The sequence below is a fragment of the Vulpes lagopus genome, chromosome 6, assembly GCF_018345385.1.
Source record: "Vulpes lagopus strain Blue_001 chromosome 6, ASM1834538v1, whole genome shotgun sequence".
Taxonomy (NCBI): Eukaryota; Metazoa; Chordata; class Mammalia; order Carnivora; family Canidae; genus Vulpes; species Vulpes lagopus.
Genome location: NC_054829.1, coordinates 82,410,684 through 82,429,944, shown reverse-complemented (window position 1 = coordinate 82,429,944; position 19,261 = coordinate 82,410,684). Strand labels below are relative to the sequence as shown.

Below are 19,261 nucleotides of genomic sequence, written 5' to 3'. Positions count from 1 at the left end.
GCAAAAGCATTTTTTATTCTTTATTTTTTTAGCAGACTCAAGTGATTAATTTTTTTTTTATTAGGAGAAAATTCCTAACTGATCTTGAAGGTTATATATACATCAATGTATACTTTAATAAAGACTTCACTATCCCTAAATTTAGTACAGTTCTTTCACTTTAAATGAAATTATACCAAATTACCTTTCCTACTAATCCAAGGCCTGTAAATATTTGAAGGAATGAGTTTGAGAATCCAGGGCCACAGGGTGATCCCCAAAGCTCAGCTGGTAAAACTTTTGTGATAGTTATCTTCGGGGTTAAGGCAGAATTTTTAATGTAAGATGTATATAATTGAGTTTTCTTCTTTTCAGAATTCTAAAGGAAAATGCCCTTTATTATCTGTTATAGGTCCTCAGAATGGTTGGAATGATCCTCCAGCTTTGAACAGAGTACCCAAGAAGAAGAAGGTACTAGAAAAAGATGTCCATCCGTTTGCCTGCAGATGTTCTATTGATCACATAGCCATCTGGAACACATCACCTTTTTCACTAATCCTTTTAAAAGCAAAGCTACTGACTGAGAGGTTTAGAGTGTATTTTAGCTTGCATCTTCTACTCCATGAAGGGAAGGGAAGGAAAGGAAAGGAAAGAAAAAAACAAAACAAAACAAAACAACCAATATGGTGGTGTGAATTTAACTCCCATTAGAAGACCAGATGTAAATTCCTGACAGTCTCTTACAAAGAATAGGAAACAAAATTTTCCAATGATTTTTTTTTTCTCTTTGGGTTACTTTGGTCTTTGGTTTCCAGCAGTAGTCATGAATTTGGTAATTATATTTTGGACTATTTTGTCTATCACGTATAATATGAGTGAAGAAATAATCTTGTAGCTGAACACTGTTTAAATGTCAGTAACTGTTGAGAGCTGATGGACACAGAAAAGATTAAGATTCTTCTTTCCTCTCAAACATTTCTACTTTTTCTTTTTTTTTTTTTTTTTTTTTTTACTTCTGGCAGTCTTTCCTTAAATATAGTAATGAGAGGTCATAACAATAAAAGTGGGAGGCACTAAATGAGCAAAAATCCCTAAAATTTAGGTTTGTGATAATCAGAAGTTTAATCTGCTACTTTTAATATGATTGAATTGACAGGTAATATCTACTTAGTGATCTAGGAAAAGGGGTATTATATCCTGATCACATTAAATACAAACATACATTTGGCATATCTGATTTCACTATTGCTAGATATAATTCTCTAGACTTTGACATCGTCTTTCAAAACACCATGTTTTGGCTCTCCATATGAGAGGAAGTGTGGAAGACAAAGGGGAAACTGAGAAGTCCAGTTTTTGAGCTCTCCACCCCTCTTAGCCAGATCGGCTCTGCTTTTAGGTTTACTCTAGAATTCTGCATAAAAGTTCATTTGAAAAAAGTATTCTATTTTTTTAAAAACTTTTAAACCTTATTTAAAGGTGAGGAAATAATTCTTTTTCTTATACTTAGTGTCTTTTATTTCTGTCTTTTAAAAGATGCCTGAAAACTTTATGCCTCCTGTTCCCATCACATCACCAATCATGAACCCTTTGGGTGATCCCCAGTCACAGATGCTGCCGCAACAGCCTTCAGCTCCCGTACCTCTGTCAAGCCAAGCTTCGTTTCCACAGCCACATCTTGCAGGTGGCCAGACATTCCATGGCATACAGCAACCCCTTGGTCAACCAGGCATGCCATCATCTTTCTCCAAGCCCAATATTGAAGGTGCCCCAGGGGCTCCTATTGGAAATACCATACAGGTAACAGTGAATCTGCGAAGGTGGAATGTAGAGATGGCTCTATTTAGTTCTTTTTTTTTTTTAATGTGTTATTAACTTCCTTTATTAATGAACATCTAAATTTGGTTTCAATTAAGACAACCTAAATAAAAAATAGTAACCCTTCTTTTAAGATTGATCATGCATGGGTATTATTTTTCACTTACATGGCCATAAACTTTCTAGAAGTGGCTCATATATTTGCTTATGTATGTTTACACTAACTTGACAGTTGCAGTATTTCATTTGACCTAATCAGGAGCCACAATATAAGATCAATTGAATTCCGTATTTTCAGCCAAGCTTGCTAAACAGAAGGTATTTTCAAAGGTTTTTCCCTTTAAAATATAAAATAAAAATGTAATGAGTTATATTTTTTCTTGTGTAAGAGCTGGTAATATACAGCCTATCTTCAGGTGGAGCTATAAATTTGTACCTGCTTTTCACAGATAAGCAACTAGTCAGTTGGCAGGGTTCTAGACAATGAAAAATCACATATAACTGATTTAGACATATAAAGATAAATATTTTGATTTGTTCATGAAAAGTGAAGAGCTTGGGTCAAAGTTAACATAAGAAGAGGAAACAAATCGTTGTCCAGAGTGTAAAACTAGTTCTATTTTTGTCTTTGATTCATTGAAGTCAAATTTATAAAGTTATATCTCTATCATAAGGGTATACTTTACTATTAAGAGAGAGTTCTGCCTAAGGAACTTCTAAATATTAAAAGTTGCATTATAAAAAACAGTGTTTTGGTGGAGGTAGGAACTGACTTCTTTCCACAGGAATATTAATTATAAAGATCCATTGCTAATTTTTTTTAAATGATTACAAGTCTATGCTATTTTAGGAAGCTACCCAGCCATTCACTTTTGTTTAGACATGGGGTTCCCATGCTGTACTCATTTAGACCAGAACCTCAGTTACCATCAGAAGGGAAAGCTGCACAGGGAACGCTTGTTTAGCCAGGCCATTATATCCAACTACTTGCCTACCTGGATGTCTCTGAGGCACCTCACACTCAACATTTCTAAAACCCTATTCATAGTCATCCTCCCAAACCCAGTCTTCAAAACTTGGTGTTTCTTGTTTCTGTGAACTGCACTGTAATCCTTTCTATTTAATCTAGCCAAAAACCTGGGCATTGTCTTTATACTCTTTTTCCTTCAATCCCTCTTTCAAATCTATCCCTAAGTTGTATTGATAGCATTTTAAAATTTCTCTCAAATCCCTGGTCTATACTAAAGTCTGGGCTATGCCGCGTTCATCTCAGGTCTTCAGCAGTGCAGGAGCCTCTAACTGGTCTGCCTTTGACTGATCTATCTGGTCTTGTTTCTGCTTTGCTTAAAACCTTGCTCTGCAGATAAAGACCAAAATATTTTACATTGCCGGGAAGCCATCAGTTTCATACTTCTCCTTGATGTCTCTCTGCCCCAGCTACACTAGCCTCCTTTTAGTCCCCTTGACATGATGTCATGATCCTTCCTTTATACAAGTTCTTCCTTTGACTGGAAGGCTTCTCCTTTCCCATTTAACTGGTTAACTCTTACTTGTCCTTCTGATAAAATTTCCTGAAGAGAGCTTTCCCCTCAGTTCAATTCCAGTTATAATGTCTGTTGGTTCCTTAACATTAACTTCTTAACATTAAATAAACAATTAAATAGCAATACAGTTGCTATTTTAAGTGTATTAATGACATTGTATTTTTTAACTTTTTTTCAAGTAACATCTTCATTAAGATATAAATGTCTGTAAAGTTTTTGTTTTATGGGGATCCCTGGGTGGCGCGGCGGTTTGGCGCCTGCCTTTGGCCCAGGGCGCGATCCTGGAGACCCGGGATCGAATCCCACGTCGGGCTCCTGGTGCATGGAGCCTGTTTCTCCCTCTGCCTATGTCTCTGCCTCTCTCTCTCTCTCACTGTGTGCCTATCATAAATAAATAAAAATAAAAATAAAAGTTTTTGTTTTATGACACTTTAAAACGTTCTTTTTCTTTATTAGCCTATAAACTGCCAGAGAGCTGAGATCACTTCTGAATTGGCTTGCAAATACATAGCCAGTGCCTGGCACATAATTGCCTAATATTTTTTGAATGAATGAACTAATAAATCAGAACTTTAAAAACTTAAACATTCCTTCTTTGTTTTTCCAGCTATGCATTCAGTAACATGGTGGTCTCTTCCATTCCAACTTTTGACTTAATCTTGCAGTTTGATGATAGCCCAGTTACAAACCTCCAAGAGTAAACCAAAGACTAGAAGAATGCCAAGATAAATGAGCCAACAAGCAGAGCAAGCAGCCACTCTAACTAGCCAAACTTTTTAAATGCCTGTTCTTTTTATTTCCTACTGGCTGTCTACTTTGCACCGGATACATACTGTAGTGATCAGCATATGTTCCATAATTGATCAGATACTTTATATCCAATTCTGTTTTTGAAAATCAAAGCTGTAGAAGCCTGTACCTTCTACTGAATATGTGATTTTCATTTTACTTATCCCAAGGGATTTCACATGTTAATTTGTCATTTGATTTTAACAGCCTATCTACAAGGTAGTTAGTTGGTTTCTCTTTGTCACACTTTTAGGGCTTTGTGTATAGGTAGTTTCTGGTCATTTCTGGTCATTTTATGATATTATTTCTTCCAGCATGTGCAGTCTTTGCCAACAGAAAAAATTACCAAAAAACCTATTCCAGATGAGCACCTCATTCTGAAGACCACATTTGAGGATCTTATTCAGCGCTGCCTCTCTTCAGCCACAGATCCCGTATGTATTTTTTTCTCATATTTTGCTTATTTAAAATAATCTCATTTATGGAGCTCTTCTGTAATTGCACAGAGTCTTACAAGATACACTTTAGAAGTTTGTACAATAGTAGTAAAACTAGCATTTACATAGTTTGCTTTACATATAAAAATGTATTATAATTTCTATTATATATAAATAATTTAATCCTCACAATAACCCCAGGGTTATTAGTCATCTTTATTTTATAGATGACCAAATTAAGGCAAAAAAGCAGTTAAGTAATACCCAAGGTCAGAGCCAGAATTCAAACACAGTTTGGGTCCAGAATTTATGCTCTCAGCCACTATCCTGTATTGCCTCTCATCAGCAAACCTCATGTTTGGCACTTAAATAGAACAGAATGGTGGTGTGTAAGAAATTCAAGTTTAAAAAAAAAAAAAAGAAATTCAAGTTTGGGCTTTCTTTCTGAGTTTAGAGCAAAGTTTTTAAAAGTAGATAGATAATCTTATGTATAACTTTGCAAAAATCTTGGAACACCTAGGTGGCTCAGTGGTTGAGCGTCTGCCTTCGGCCCAGGGCGTGATCCTGGAGTCCCAGAATCAAGTCCCACCTCGGGCTTCCTGCATAGAGCCTGCTTCTCCCTTTGCCTTTGTCTGTCTGTCTTTCTCTCTCTCTGTCTCTCATGAATAAATAAAATCTTTAAAAAAAAAAAAACTTAAAAAAATTGTTTTAGGTATTAGAGTCATATTCATAGTTAAAGCAACTGGTTTTATTAGTTTACCTAGAGGATGCCTGTGTATTGGCAACAACAAAAATCCTACAAAGCTGGTCTTGTTTTAGATGAAATTTCAATTTCTGCCAACAAACATTGAATATATTTATTTATCCACTGGCCACTTGTCTGCTTGAAAAACAGCTTCTGGAATTTGTTGTTTCATAAAACATTGAGTATTAACATGTGCAGCTTTCTTCTGGTCTTTTGGAAGGCTATTCCCTGTGTTAAATATGTCAGGAAAGCAGAAGCAGGGAAAGGTTAACATAAACCTTCGTGCCTAGCATTCTGGAAGTGATGGAAGCACTAAGCAAGGAACAATGAGCAGATGAAGCAGTCTAGCATACACTGTCCCCTGTGAACACCTCCAAATAGGGCACATTCAAAAATAGAAGAGTCCTAATAAAAATGAAGGAAAACTCCAACCCTCCTTCAGGCATGAGTCAGTATAGGGCGGTTGATAAGACACCTAGTACACAACCCAGCTCAACAAATTTTTGTTGAGTTTAAACTCCTCTGTGTCAGCATATCGTCTTCATTCTGGGTCCAAAGGAGCCTTGGGCAGAAGAGAACCACAAAAGACAAACTGTTCCTATAATTCCTATAAATAGGGGAGAAGTCCTAATAGCCTGTCCTGTCCAGCTGACTCTGCCACTGGGGTAGGGCTTCTGCTGGTAGGTAGATGAGATTAGCTTTGAGCAGGGACTGTCAGGGTTCCCCTCCATACAAATCCTTTTAATCACTAGCTGGAATCATTTTTGTGATATGGCTTTATTCCTCTTTTTACTTGAGTTATGTCCAGACACCACCATAATTTTACAGCATGACTTAGTTTGTAATGTTATCCTTGATAGTGTCATCTCTTCCTCCTTTTTTTTTTTTTAATTCATTCTAGGTGTATAATATATTGATTCAACAATTCTGTGCATTACTCAGTGCTCATCATGATAAGTGTACTCGTTATCCTGATCACCTATTTCACCCATCCCACCCACCTTCCCTGTGGGAAATGGAAAACATCATATTATTTTCTATAGTTTAGAGTCTGTTCCTTGGTTTGTCTCTGTCTGTCTCTCTCTCTCTCTTTTCCCTTTGGTAGTTTATTCTGTTTCTTAAATTCCACATATGAGTGAAATCATATATTTGTCTTTCTCTGAATGACTTATTTGATTTAGCATTGTACCCTCTAAGCTCCATTCATGTTATTGCAAATAGCAAGATTTCATTCTTATTATGACTGAATGATATTCTGTTGTATATATATATATATCACATCTTCTTTATCCATTCATCTATTGATAGACATTTGGGTTGCTTCCACAATTTGGCTATTGTAAATAATGCTACAGTAAACATAGGGGTTCATGTATCCCTTTGAATTGGCATTTTGTATTTTGGGGGTAAATATCCAATAATGCACTTGCTAAATCATAAGGTAGTTCTGTTTTTAACTTTTTGAGGAACCTCCAGACTGTTTTTCAGAGTGGCTGCACCAGTTTGCATTCCTACTAATAGTGAAAGAGGATTTCTTTTTCTCCACATCCTCAACAACACTATATTCTTTCTTGTGTTTCTGATTCTAGCCATTCTGACAGGTGTGAGGTGCTATCTCACTATAGCTTTGATTTGTATTTCCCTGATGATCAGTGATGTTGAGCATCCTTTCATGTGTATGTTGGCTACCTAATGTCTTCTTTGAAGAAATATCATTCATGTCTTCTGCCCATTTTTTAACTGGATTTTTTTTTTTTTTAAGATTTTATTTATTCATGAGAGACACAGAGAGGGAGAAACATAGGCAGAAAGAGAAGCAGGCTCTTCGCAGGGAGCCCGATAGGGACTCTGTCCTTTCATGCCCTGAGCCAAAGGCAGAAGCTGAACTGCTGAGCCACCCAGGCATCCCTTAATTGGATTATTTTTGAGGGAGTGTTGAGTTATATCAGTTCTTTATATATTTTGGATACTAACCCTTTATCAGATATGTCATTTGCAAATATCCCATTCAGTAGGCTATTGGCTGCTGGTTTTGTTTATTGTTTCTTTCACTGTGCAGAAGCTTTTTATTTTGACGTCCCAATAGTTTATTTTTGTTTTTATTTCCCTTGCCTGAGGAGACATATCTAGAAAAATGTTGCTAAGGCTGATGTCAGAGAAATCCTGCCTGTGCTCTCTCCTAGGATTTTTATGGTTTCAAGTCTCACATGTAGGTCTTTAATCCATTTTGAGTTTACTTTTGTTTATGGTTTGAGAAAATGGTCCAGTTTCATTCTTTTGCATGTAGCTGTCTAGTTTCCCCAGCACCATTTGTAGAAAAGACTGATTTTTCCAATTGCATATTCTTGCCTCCTTTGTAGAAGACTAATTGACCATGTAATACATGTGGAATTTTTCTGGATTTTCTATTCCATTTCATTGATCTGTATGTATTTTTGTGCCAGTACCATTCTGTCTTGATTACTACAGCTTTGTAATATAACTTGAAGTCCAGAATTGTGACACCTTCAGCTTTGCTGTTCTATTTCAAGATTGCTTTTGCTATTTGGGACCTTTTGTGGTTCTATACAAATTTTAGGATTATTTGTTCTGGTTCTGTGAAAAATGGTGTTGGTAAGTTGATACAGTAAAATAAAAAAAAAAAATCTTTCATGGGTGGCTCAGTCATGTGAGCATCCAACTCCTGATTTTGGCTTAGGTCATGATCTCAGGGTCATGATATCAAGCCCCAAGTCAGGCTCCATGCTCAGTGCAGAGTCTGCTTGAGATTTTTTTCCTTCTCCCTCTGCCTCTCCCCGTCTTCTCACACACATGCTCTCTCTCTCTCAAATAAATAAATAAATAAATCTTTTAAAAAAATCATTCACCAAAAAACAAACAAAAAAATCATTCACCACAATCAAGTAGGATTTATTCCCTAGATGCAAGGGTTGTTCAGTATTCATAAATCAATCATTGCTCACTTCGGCAGCATATATACTAAAATTGGACCAATAGAAAGATTAGCATGGCCCCTACATGAGGATGACATATAAATTCATGAATATTCACAGACCAATCAATGTGATGCATCACATCCACAAAAGAAAGGATAAAAACTACACAGTCATTTTAATAGATGCAGAAAAAGCATTTGAGGGATCCCTGGGTGGCGCAGCGGTTTAGCACCTGCCTTTGGCCCAGGGCACGATCCTGGAGCCCCAGGATCGAATCCCACATCGGGCTCCCAGTGCATGGAGCCTGCTTCTCCCTCTGCCTATGTCTCTGCCTCTCTCTCTCTCTCAATGTGTGACTATCATAAATAAATAAAAGTTTAAAAAAATAAAATAAAAAATAAAATCCCCCATGTCTTTAAAAAAAGAAAAAAAAAAGAAAAAGCATTTGACAAAGTACAAAATCCATTCATGATAAAAGCCCTCAACAAAGTTGATGTTAGAGGGAACATACCTCAACATAATAAAGACCTTAAATGAAAAACCCACAGTTAGCATCATACTCAGTGGGCAAAAACTCAGGAACTTTTCCTTTCTCCTCATGTCTGACACATTGACATTCCTTCCTCCAACATACCAAGAGCATGTCAGCATGGACAGCTTTGTACTTGCTGTTGCTCCTTTTTTTTTTTTTTTTTAATGGGTTCCTTTTTTTTTTTTTTTTAAGATTTTATTTATCCATTCATAGAGACACAGAGAGAGAGAGAAGCAGAGACACAGGCAGAGGGAGAAGCAGGCTCCATGCAGGGAGCCTGACATGGGACTCGATCCCGGGACCCCAGGATCATGCCCTGGGCTGAAGGCGGCGCTAAACCGCTGAGCCACCCGGGCTGCCCCTTGCTGCTCCTTCTGCCTGGAATTCTTCCCTCACATAACTGTATTACTCACTCCACATGTGCTCTCTAGGCTTCTGCTCAAATGTCTCAGTAGCTATCTGGCCTTTCTTTACCACCTCACACTCCCAACACTTCTAACCCCTCACTCTATTAAACTTTTTTTCATGGCATTCGTCATCATCTCATATACAGCATATTGTTTATTTTGTATCTTTTTCCCACCCAATAGAATTTGAGGTCCATGAGACATAAGTGTTAATATTAAATATTAATATTTATTAATAGTGAAGAACAATGTCACTTCTAAGGCTGTTGCATAATGTACATCATTAGATTAATCACATTGTAATTGAAACCTTTAATTTTAGTTTTAGAGTAGTTTTCTCTCACTATACTTCTAGTATGAGGAGTGGGAGGTAGGAGGACTCTGATTTAAGAACTCATTTTACTACTTTGCTCTTGGTAATCTTAAGCCACCAGAAGGTAATTTTCTTTGTTTTTTTCTTGGTGTTTTAAAAGCTCAGCAAGAGGGGCACCTGGGTGGCTCAGTCGATTAAGAGTCTAATTTGTAATCTCAGCTTAGGTCTTAATCTTGGAGGTCATGAGTTCAAGCCCCAAGTTGGGCTACATGCTGGGCATGGAGCCTACTTTAAAAAAAAAAAAGCTCAGGAAGAAGCAAGATTAAACATGCCACATATGACTAATTATATAAGTAATATTTTTGAAAGGTTAAATAAGATTCCAGTTCACCTCTATGTTTGCCTGCTAGCACCCATATTTTACAGTAACTCCTTAGATGATCTTTTTTTGTTTTTTTTTTTTCATTTTTTTATTTTTTATTTTTTTTATCTTTTTTTGTAATATAGTAACTCACTACTGCTTCCAGATGGCCCTTCTTATTGCTTGTAGATAATGTAGTTATACATGCACACACCTTGTCAGCAGGCTTACAGTCCACATGAAATCCAACCACTACTCCATTTTATACTCCAGAAGGAAGCCCCTTATGCTCCTACCCTACCCCCATTAATAGATTACTGAACTTTGTCTATTCAAGTTTCTGAATCATAGTTGCCTCCATTTCTTTATAATATGAAGCTGTTCAGCATCATGAGTGTAAGGGTTAGTGAAATGAGATAGGACGAGGTCTTTGGATAAAAGTTAAATATTCAAATATAACACATCTGTTTTTCCTCTCCCACAGCAAACCAAGAGGAAACTAGATGATGCCAGCAAACGCTTGGAGTTTCTGTATGATAAACTTAGGGAACAGACAGTAAGTTTGTGGGGAAAAAGAAGGATTTATGATAATCATTTATTCCTAGTTGCTAGTAAATAAGCATGTCATAAGCACTCATATGTAATATATTTGGAGGCAAAATTGTGATGACAGTTACAGAATGGGCTCTCTCTAGCTGAATCATAAATATCATTTATTGGGAATGTGTGTGTGTTTGTGAGGTAGGGGTGCAATTTTAACTCTTCTTCTAACAAAAGAGCGCAGCCTGGGTGGCTCAGTGGTTTAGCACTGCCTTCAGCCCAGGGCGTGATACTGGAGACCCAGGATCAAGTCCCAAGTCGAGCTCCCTGCATGGAGCCTGCTTCTCCCTCTGCCTGTGTCTCTGCCTCTCTCTCTCTCTCTCTCTCTCTCTGTCTCTCATGAATAAATAAATAATAAAATCTTAAAAAAAAAAAAAAGAAGAGTAGAAATAATAATCTGGCTTGTATTGGCCCTAAGGTAACTGACCTTTGTTCACTTTAATTGCATTTCAACATTCTTCTTCTCCATTCCTTACATGAATCTCATCAGATAAAAATAACCATTTATCTCATGAGAACCAAACCAAAGAAAATTGTAACAGTGGAAGTGGTGTGGTCCATGGACTGATCCAAAATAAATTCTTCCCTCAAAAGTTTGGGCATATAACCCAAGTAAGGACATGGGGCAAGGGGGGAACAAATAGCTATAGCTTTTATGGTTTTAAGAGATGGTAAGATTACAAAAAGCAGTTAAAAATTGATAAATTCAGTACTGATGGAGGGCTGTTGCACTACAAATACAGGTAGACTACAAGTTCAGTGTCTCTATTGTAGACACTGTATTAAAATAAATTGGGCCCTTACTTTGAGATAAGTGATTAAGAACCTTTAAATTGGGACGCCTGGGTGGCTTGGCGGTTGAGCGTCTGCCTTTGGCTCAGGGCATGATCCTGGTCCCAGGATCGGGTCCTGTGTTGGGCTCCCCTTGAGTAGCCTGATTCTCTCTACCTGTGTCTCTGCCTCTCTCTGTGTCTCTCATGAATAAATAAATAAAATCTTTAAAAAAAAAAAAGAAAAGAAAAGAACCTTTAAATTCATATGCCTGGGAAAAATTTTAAAAGGTGTGAGGCTGTATCTAAAATATTTGAAGAATTAAAGCTCTTAAGTGGAGAAAGACATTAGTATTTCAGCCTGGGGGAGGAAAGCTGGCTTCTTTTCTATAGAAAAATACCTGATTCATACATGTTCATAGTTCATAATAATTTCCTTACATAAATCATTTGTCATGGTTCTACCTTATAACTTAAAGAGTTGCTTGGTCCAAGAAACTATTTCTAGAAAAGCTAAATGGTTTATTTGCTTTTTATATTTGTTTCAATCTCCTTTTAAATATAAGGGCTTATGGGACATTATTCCTTATCTACTAATTTTTCCTCTTGATTCTACCTTTATTTCAGCTTTCACCCACAATCATCAATGGTCTACACAGCATTGCGAGAAGCATTGAATCGCGAAACTACTCAGAAGGATTGACTATCCATACCCACATCGTTAGCACCAGCAACTTCAGTGAGACCTCAGCTTTCATGCCAGTTCTCAAAGTCGTTCTCACCCAGGCCAATAAGCTGGGTGTCTAAAAGGACATCTTTACTCCCAGCCCAGCCATTTTTCCAAAGAAACATTTTTAAAAATGTTAAGATATGGACCAATCCTCATTAGCATGTTTCCATAGCAGCCAGTCAAGAGCATTTACACTGTTTCTGCAGATAATACTTATTTTAGAACTGCTCAAAACCCAGGTGCTTTCTTTTGTTTTAATCTTTTATTGCTCATGATGATTTTCATATTCTGCAAATAGTGTATTTCCTGGATTACACATAGTGTGTTTTCCTGAAGTATTCTGATAAAATGTGGTTTTTAAAACCTCAGTATACTTTTTGGAAAAGGAGCATCTGGTTATGCATAAAACAGAGCTAAAACCTAAGTTTCTTTCGTGTCCTCCCTACTTCCTCCATGTCAATCAGATTAAAGTATGTAATCCTATTTTATGTGTACGTAGTCTTTTTTTTAAACAACTGCTCACAGTTTAGTTTAATCCCTATTTTTTGTGTCTTTGGCTTCACTCCGGTTCTGAACAAATAACTAAATCTAGAGGTTTACATAGATTTTAGCAAAGATTAATGAAGAGTGGGATCACTAGCTTTAAATATCCATTGGAAAAGACTGATTTTTTTGTTCTGTGGAATACATTGGACTTTTTTCTATTAATGTTTTCAATATTCTGCTTGAGTTTTAAGATTAAATTATCTCCATTTTATATTTGGAATTTGTTCATCCATTTTTTTAAAAGTCACACAGAGCCCTGGGGTTTAAGTTTAGAAGGAAAACTTTAATTTCTGTCACCTCCTGAATCAAAGGCAGATATTTTTCAGGCAGTTTTTCTGTCAAGTGATTTTTTTATAATTTGTCTTAACAGTATGGTAAACAAAAGATAATGGTCCCCATAAAGTCTTGAGAATTAGATACTAATAATTCTTCATTGTTACATTATGTAATTCTACCTAAGTAGGTTGGAAAACTAGAAAATAAACATTCTGACTACCATGGAGATAGAGTTGCTGTTTCAAGGAGTAAGAGTAGTGAGTAAGAGTGTTCCTCAGGTTTTGTACATTCTGGGTGAAGTAATTTTCAAGAACCTCTCACTTTGTTTTGCTGGGATTCCCCACTTACCAAATACAACCTCTCTTTTAAAAATTAATCACTCAGTGTTTAGCTCAGAATAGTTTTATAACTAAAAAAAGGTGGACCTTGATAGCGTGTGTAAACATTGGAACCTCAGGACTGGGGTGATCTCTCAGCACCCTGCCTTCTGTCTTCTGGGAGTATATAGTAGTCTTAGTTCTGTGACTCACTGACTAAAGTGGCAGCTTGGTCTTCTACAGCTAACCCTCAACTATGGGGTCAGCCCAAGACTCCATCAGAACAGCAGGCTAGCCTCTTGTAATTTTTTTCATCTATTGCCCTTATAGTTAGAATTTGTGTTATGTTTACCCTGAAATGATAATGGCATAATTGGCAGCATTTTACAAAAAGAACAAATTCCCAAAAGATGAGAAACAAGAGTAGGTGGCAGTAGAGCCCTGGCCAACTCCAAAGATTTTACAAGTATGAGTGTAAAAAACAATTTGTCACTGACATCTAAGCAGCCATTATCTTTCCTTTTTCAATACAGCATTGTGATATTTTTTTCTCCCTACTGTGGAGACATTTTTCAACATGGCTTGTAACCTTGAGAAATTCCACATAAATGGACGGTGGTAAGACAAGCTGAACCTAAAATATTGTGTTGTCTCTGAAGTATGAAGATAAAAGGAGATTATGGAAAGAGTGTAGCTTGTTTTCATGAAGAAAAGCAGAACAACTTTTTAAAAGTTTTTGTGGGGATCCCTGGTGGCGCAGAGGTTTGGCGCCTGCCTTTGGCCCAGGGCGCGATCCTGGAGACCCGGGATCGAATCCCACGTCGGGCTCCTGGTGCATGGAGCCTGTTTCTCCCTCTGCCTATGTCTCTGCCTCTCTCTCTCTCTCTATCATAAATAAAAATTTTTTAAAAAAAGTTTTTGTGTTCTAGAGAAAAATTTTCAACTTGATTTTGTAAATGAACCTGTTTTTAATGTTTTCAATTCCAAAGACATTGCATTGTATACCTGGATAATTCAGGCACCTCTGTATAAAGTTAGTCTTACACAAAGTTGTAGTGGATTGTTCTTTAGTTTGGGAAGATTATAGCTGTACCCTTGCCATTACTTCATGCATAGTGATGAGTCATTCTTTCTGAATCCCAAATTTGTTCAGTTTTGCCCTTTGTTGGGTGCTTTTTATTTCTTTAACCTACTGAATTTTGAAACAAAGAAAGGGGTGAGAGGGAACCTGATAGGTGGACCTGGGTGTCAGCCAGGAGGTGTATCAGATCTCTGGGAGATGCTTTTCTATATCGCACCTGCTCTTCTCCATTCTTCTTCATGCGGCCCTTTGTGCTGAGTGGGATGGATGTATTCTTAGGCCCCATTGGAGAATCTGTATGTAATGGGAAACATAGCTGATAGAGGTAGTTGTGCATTTGAATAGTGTGGCAGCAGGAAAAAGTTGAGAACAACTGCTTTAAACTTGACTGAGAGCCCAATGAGCCTATATATTCCTTTGGATTCAGAAAACTCCCATGTACCCAGGAGGACAGAAAGATACAGTAGAGTTCCTGGCAACCAGATGTACCCTGATTAACACCCACCTAGAAGGCAAAGGGAGGGATGGTAACTGGTTAACACTTTTCTTGGTAACTATTTGTCTCCTGAGCCAGAATTGGGTTTACCCAAGAGTGACTGCAAGGTCAACTGTTGACTCTTCTGCTGGTGGAGACATCATTTGGAACTGTCCTGAAGATTCAGCAAGTAGTGTATGCATATATACATAAGTATGCATGCGCCGCTCTTGATTCTGTTCCACCTCTATAATGGCAGCATTCCCAATGGAACCGCTGACAGATCTGTGGGTATTCACCAAATGCTGAGGATGTCGCAGGTAGCATCTCAACAAGAGGGACTATCTATGCACAGAAAATCTTAACTATTTAGTCTTACAGATAAATATGCCAAATCTGGGCAGCCCCAGTGGCCCAGTGGTTTAGCACCACCTTCGGCCCAGGGCGTGATCCTGGGGTCCCGGGATCGAGTCCCACATCGGGCTCCCTGCATGGAGCCTGCTTCTCCCTCTGCCTGTGTCTCTGCCTCTCTGCCTCTCTCTCTATCTCTAATTAATAAATAAAATCTTAAAAAAAAAAAAAAAGCCAAATCTTTCAACTAAAGTAGATTACAAAGAAAAAGCAGTCACATTAGCCCTATATTTCCACTTTTTCTGGTACACTACTTGTTTCATCTACATTTCTATAGCATTGGTGCTTTGTAACTGTACCAGTCCCTTGGGCCCAGGTTGCACAGGTGCATCTAAGCCTCGTGGGAGTCAAATTGTACCATTTCTTCATTTCCAGCTGTTTGCTTTTTTACCTCTTCACAGAGGAATGGGATGTGTGAGGTTTTTTGGGTTTTTTTGTTTGTTTTTTTGAAAGTTTTATACCTTTATTTGACAATCAGCGATTAGTTCTCATCCATATTAACAGTCTGTAGATTTTTGAAAGTGGTGACAGGTACGTAGGTAACCAGCGTGTAGAGCTTGTTTGGTGAATCTTCATCCTCATTACGTTTTCTGTACAACCGCACATGGATACGGTATGGAACATTCCTTATTCCTTTGGCCCAGACAGCTTTGTTGAGCCTGGTGTCAATGCGCACATCTGGAGTTCCCATCTCCTTCATGGCAAATTTCCAGATCTCTTTGAGTGCCCGAGGGGCACGCTTCTTGAAACCCACTCCATGGATACGTTTGTGAATGTTGATGGTGTATTCTTTGGTCACTACCTCGTTGATGGCAGAATGGCCCTTCTTCTTCTCGCCACCCTTCTTTGCGGGAGCCATTCTGCCGGGCCCTAGTTGGAAAGGAAGGTGATGTGTGAGTTTTAACGTGTTTGGTGTAGATCTTGAAAAAAGCTAATAAAATCCAGCAAAAGGAAATAGACTTTTTTATTTGAGAGAGAGTGTGCACATTCATAGGGGGAGGGGCAGAGGGAGAAAGAGAAAGAATTTCCAGCAGACTTCCCTGCTGAGCAGGAGCCAAACATGAGGCCTGAGTCAGACCTCACACCCTGAGATTATGATCTGAACTGAAATCAAGAGTCAGATGCCCAACCAACTGAGCCACTCAGGCACCCCGAAAATAGACTTTGGTATAACTATGTTACATGTTTTTTGCATTCTGGACTCATGTTTCCAGAGATCTGCTAACGTATTTATTTAGCAAGCAATGTTGTTAGTCTGAAACACCTAGAATGACTTTGTATAAACATCATTACCCAGTAATGTCTGAAGTCTTTGTTTTATTTTTTTTTTAATTTTTATTTATTTATGAGAGTCGCAGAGAGAGAGAGAGAGAGAGGCAGAGACACAGGCAGAGGGAGAAGCAGGCTCCATGCACCGGGAGCCCGACGTGGGATTCGATCCCGGGTCTCCAGGATCGCGCCCTGGGCCAAAGGCAGGCGCCAAACCGCAGCGCCACCCAGGGATCCCCCTGAAGTCTTTGTTTTAATGGAGATGCACTCCCTGTTGAATTTGAATTCGATTTTTGCCTGACATTCCATAGACCTATAAGGCTATTGTTCATCAGGTAGGCCTGTTCCTGCTTTTATTGCTGTGCCTTGTAATATCCCAGTCCATGACCTTTCTAAAACCACCTTTTGTGAATTAGTGGGTTCATGTTGTGCAAATGTGGGGTCAGAGCAGGGATGGCTTCAGAAGCCTTGCGAAGTACAGGAAACTTTCTAATTCAAAAAAATACAAGAGTTTGTTGGAATTTTAGTGTATATGAAGTAAATCCTAATGAAATTTTTGTCTCAAACATCTTCCTTTATCTCTTTTATACCTTTATTTTTTTTTAAGATTTTATTTATTTATTCATGATAGACATAGAGAGAGAGAGGCAGAGACACAGGCAGAGGGAGAAGCAGGCTCCATGCCGGGAGCCCAACATGGGACTCGATCCCGGGACTCCAGGATCACACGCTGGGCCAAAGGCAGGCACCAAACCACTGAGCCACCCAGGGATCCCTCTTTTATACCTTTAAAGGTATTCTCACTTCTCAGCTCTAGAGAGTAGCACTTTAGTGCTGTTATTAACTTGTTTGTTGTTTTTTAAAATATTTATTTATTTATTTGAAAGAGAGAGAGAGAAGGAGTAGGAGGAGGGGCAGAAGCAGAGGGAGAAGCAGACTCCCCACTGAGCAAGGAGCCCCACATGGGGCTTGATTCTAAGACTCTAGGATCATGACCTGAGCCAAAGGCAGATGCTTAACCTACTGAGCCACCCAGGCGCCCCATTAACTTGGTTTCTTTACTTCAGTAGGTATTTATAACAGGCTTCATACAGTTCAGTAGGAAAACTTGATGTCCAAACATTTCCAGGTAGGCGACGTAAAAATGAACCAGCTGGGAGTTTACTATAGGAACAGAATGGATTCAAATTTGATTAGAAGAGGAAAGTTCCAGACTGTTTTTTCTGGTAAGTAAAAGGGTAGTAATTCAAGGAAACCATTAAGGCTGGCCAACAAGTATGATTTGGTTAATGATGAGAAATCATTTCATCTTGTACTTCGCTCAGTAAAGGAACCCCACACTCTAGGAGGACTAGAATGTGTGGTGGAATGGAATATCAAAACAGACTTCAGTAGTGTAGAAGGAAAGCAACCATCCCCTAAAAGTGACCAAAGTTCACTTTAACTTCTTGTCCCTCTGACTGTATTTCCAAGTAACTGATAACCTTCCTGACCACCTTTTTTGCCCGAAGGAGTCTTCAGGAAAGATCAAGTCCACAGAGTCCTCTACTGAGAGGTGCTGCTTGAACACCCTGAAGGGACCTCAGCTTTCCTGGTGCAACTGGTAAGTAGTAGAATCTGAATTCAACCCCAGACCTCAGCCTAGTAAGCATATTGTTTCCACAAAACCACATTTTATTCAAAATAACTGCTGCTGCAACAAAAATGAGTTCTGCTTTCTAATTTCGCTCTTTTTTTTAAATTTTTATTTATTTATGATAGTCACAGAGAGAGAGAGAGAGAGAGGCAGAGATACAGGCAGAGGGAGAAGCAGGCTCCACGCACCGGGAGCCCGATGTGGGACTTGATCCCAGGTCTCCAGGATCGCACCCTAGGCCAAAGGCAGGCGCCAAACCTCTGCGCCACCCAGGATCCCTTGCTCTTTTCCCTCCTATTAGTCTGCAGAGACCTGGCATTTCCCACAAACAAGGAATATGTTTATAATAAGTGGATAAAGTTACTGAGCATTGCGTGTTGGCTTTTTTAAAGCAGGTTCTCTATGTGCTAGGGAAAAGGGCGCCTGGCAGCCCAAAGCCTACATCTCCATGGCTTGTGATATACCAAGGGGAGAGGAAACCTCTCACAGTACCCTAAAACTGATCACAAAGACAACTCCAGTTGCTCCCTCCTGGGTCTCATGCTCACTACCTAATTGAGTTCTGTGCCCAGAGAGATAGGATACCAGAACTGGCTGGCCCACATATAGGATGAGCACAGTGATTTGAAGCTCCCACCAGAACCCCATGGGACAGTTTCCCAAAGGAAAGGGTGCAATTTAGAGAAAAGCAGGGAGAGAGTAGACCAAAACAACCCTTACCTACTGGAGGGAAGCCCTGGATGGTCACAGTAAAAAGTTGCATAGGGGATAGTGTAGAAGAGCACCTGTCTGAGAGTCAAAAAACAGTTTCAGTGTCTTCTCTGCCACTTACTGTCAGTCAAATGCCACCACTTCTGCCTCCCATTTGTAAAATGAGAGATAGGACTAGATGATCTCTAATTTCACTTCCAGCTCTGGAAGTTTGTTTTCCATCTATCTTTCCTACAGCATCTTTGTATATTAACTTTGTATTTTCCCTCAAAGGGAATGGAAAACAAATTTGGATAAGCACCAAAGCTTTGAAGAAAGATGACAGAGCTCAGGCCTATTTATATTTGGATACCTTTTTTTCCTTTTGTAGAATTAATTTCACTGCTAATTTGGAGAAAAATCAATGCAGCACTTTCCTTGGTTGGAAATAAGTATGCAGGGAATAAAAAAAAAAATGTTTCTAATTTGAGGACTTGGAATAAATACATTTGCTTGGCCTTGAGGTCCTTAAGTAGTGAGTTCCCCCTCTGTAATGATCTATATTACCATGAAATTAACCCTTCTACACACCTGTTCCC

At 38.6% G+C, this 19,261-nt stretch overlaps 2 protein-coding genes and 1 non-coding gene across 13 annotated transcripts in view; 2 read left to right on the top strand and 1 right to left on the bottom strand.

Moving 5' to 3' along the window:
- Positions 1 to 12,444, top strand: part of SEC31A (SEC31 homolog A, COPII coat complex component) — a 77,006-nt gene extending 64,562 nt beyond the window's left edge. For all 11 annotated transcript variants that reach the window (XM_041758709.1, XM_041758716.1, XM_041758714.1 and 8 more), the window contains 5 exons: positions 392 to 450; positions 1,516 to 1,779; positions 4,445 to 4,564; positions 10,346 to 10,417; positions 11,859 to 12,444. In XM_041758709.1, coding sequence (XP_041614643.1) covers positions 392 to 450; positions 1,516 to 1,779; positions 4,445 to 4,564; positions 10,346 to 10,417; positions 11,859 to 12,038 — 695 coding nt within the window. In that variant the 3' untranslated portion in view covers positions 12,039 to 12,444. The remainder of the gene's footprint in view (positions 1 to 391; positions 451 to 1,515; positions 1,780 to 4,444; positions 4,565 to 10,345; positions 10,418 to 11,858) is intronic.
- Positions 8,268 to 8,371, top strand: LOC121494012. The gene has a single exon (XR_005988659.1). It is a non-coding gene; the product is annotated as a U6 spliceosomal RNA (small nuclear RNA).
- Positions 12,445 to 15,518: 3,074 nt separating the features above from the next.
- LOC121493679 (60S ribosomal protein L31-like) lies at positions 15,519 to 15,949 on the bottom strand. Its single transcript, XM_041759796.1, has one exon. The coding sequence runs from the start codon at positions 15,924 to 15,926 to the stop codon at positions 15,549 to 15,551; it is 378 nt and encodes a 125-aa protein (XP_041615730.1). The 5' UTR covers positions 15,927 to 15,949; the 3' UTR covers positions 15,519 to 15,548.
- Between the last annotated feature and the right edge of the window lie 3,312 nt (positions 15,950 to 19,261).

What these genes read in the sequence shown, in the direction of transcription:
- LOC121493679 (XM_041759796.1), bottom strand. Translation starts at nt 15,926, where the DNA reads ATGGCTCCCGCAAAGAAGGGTGGCGAGAAGAAGAAGGGCCATTCTGCC.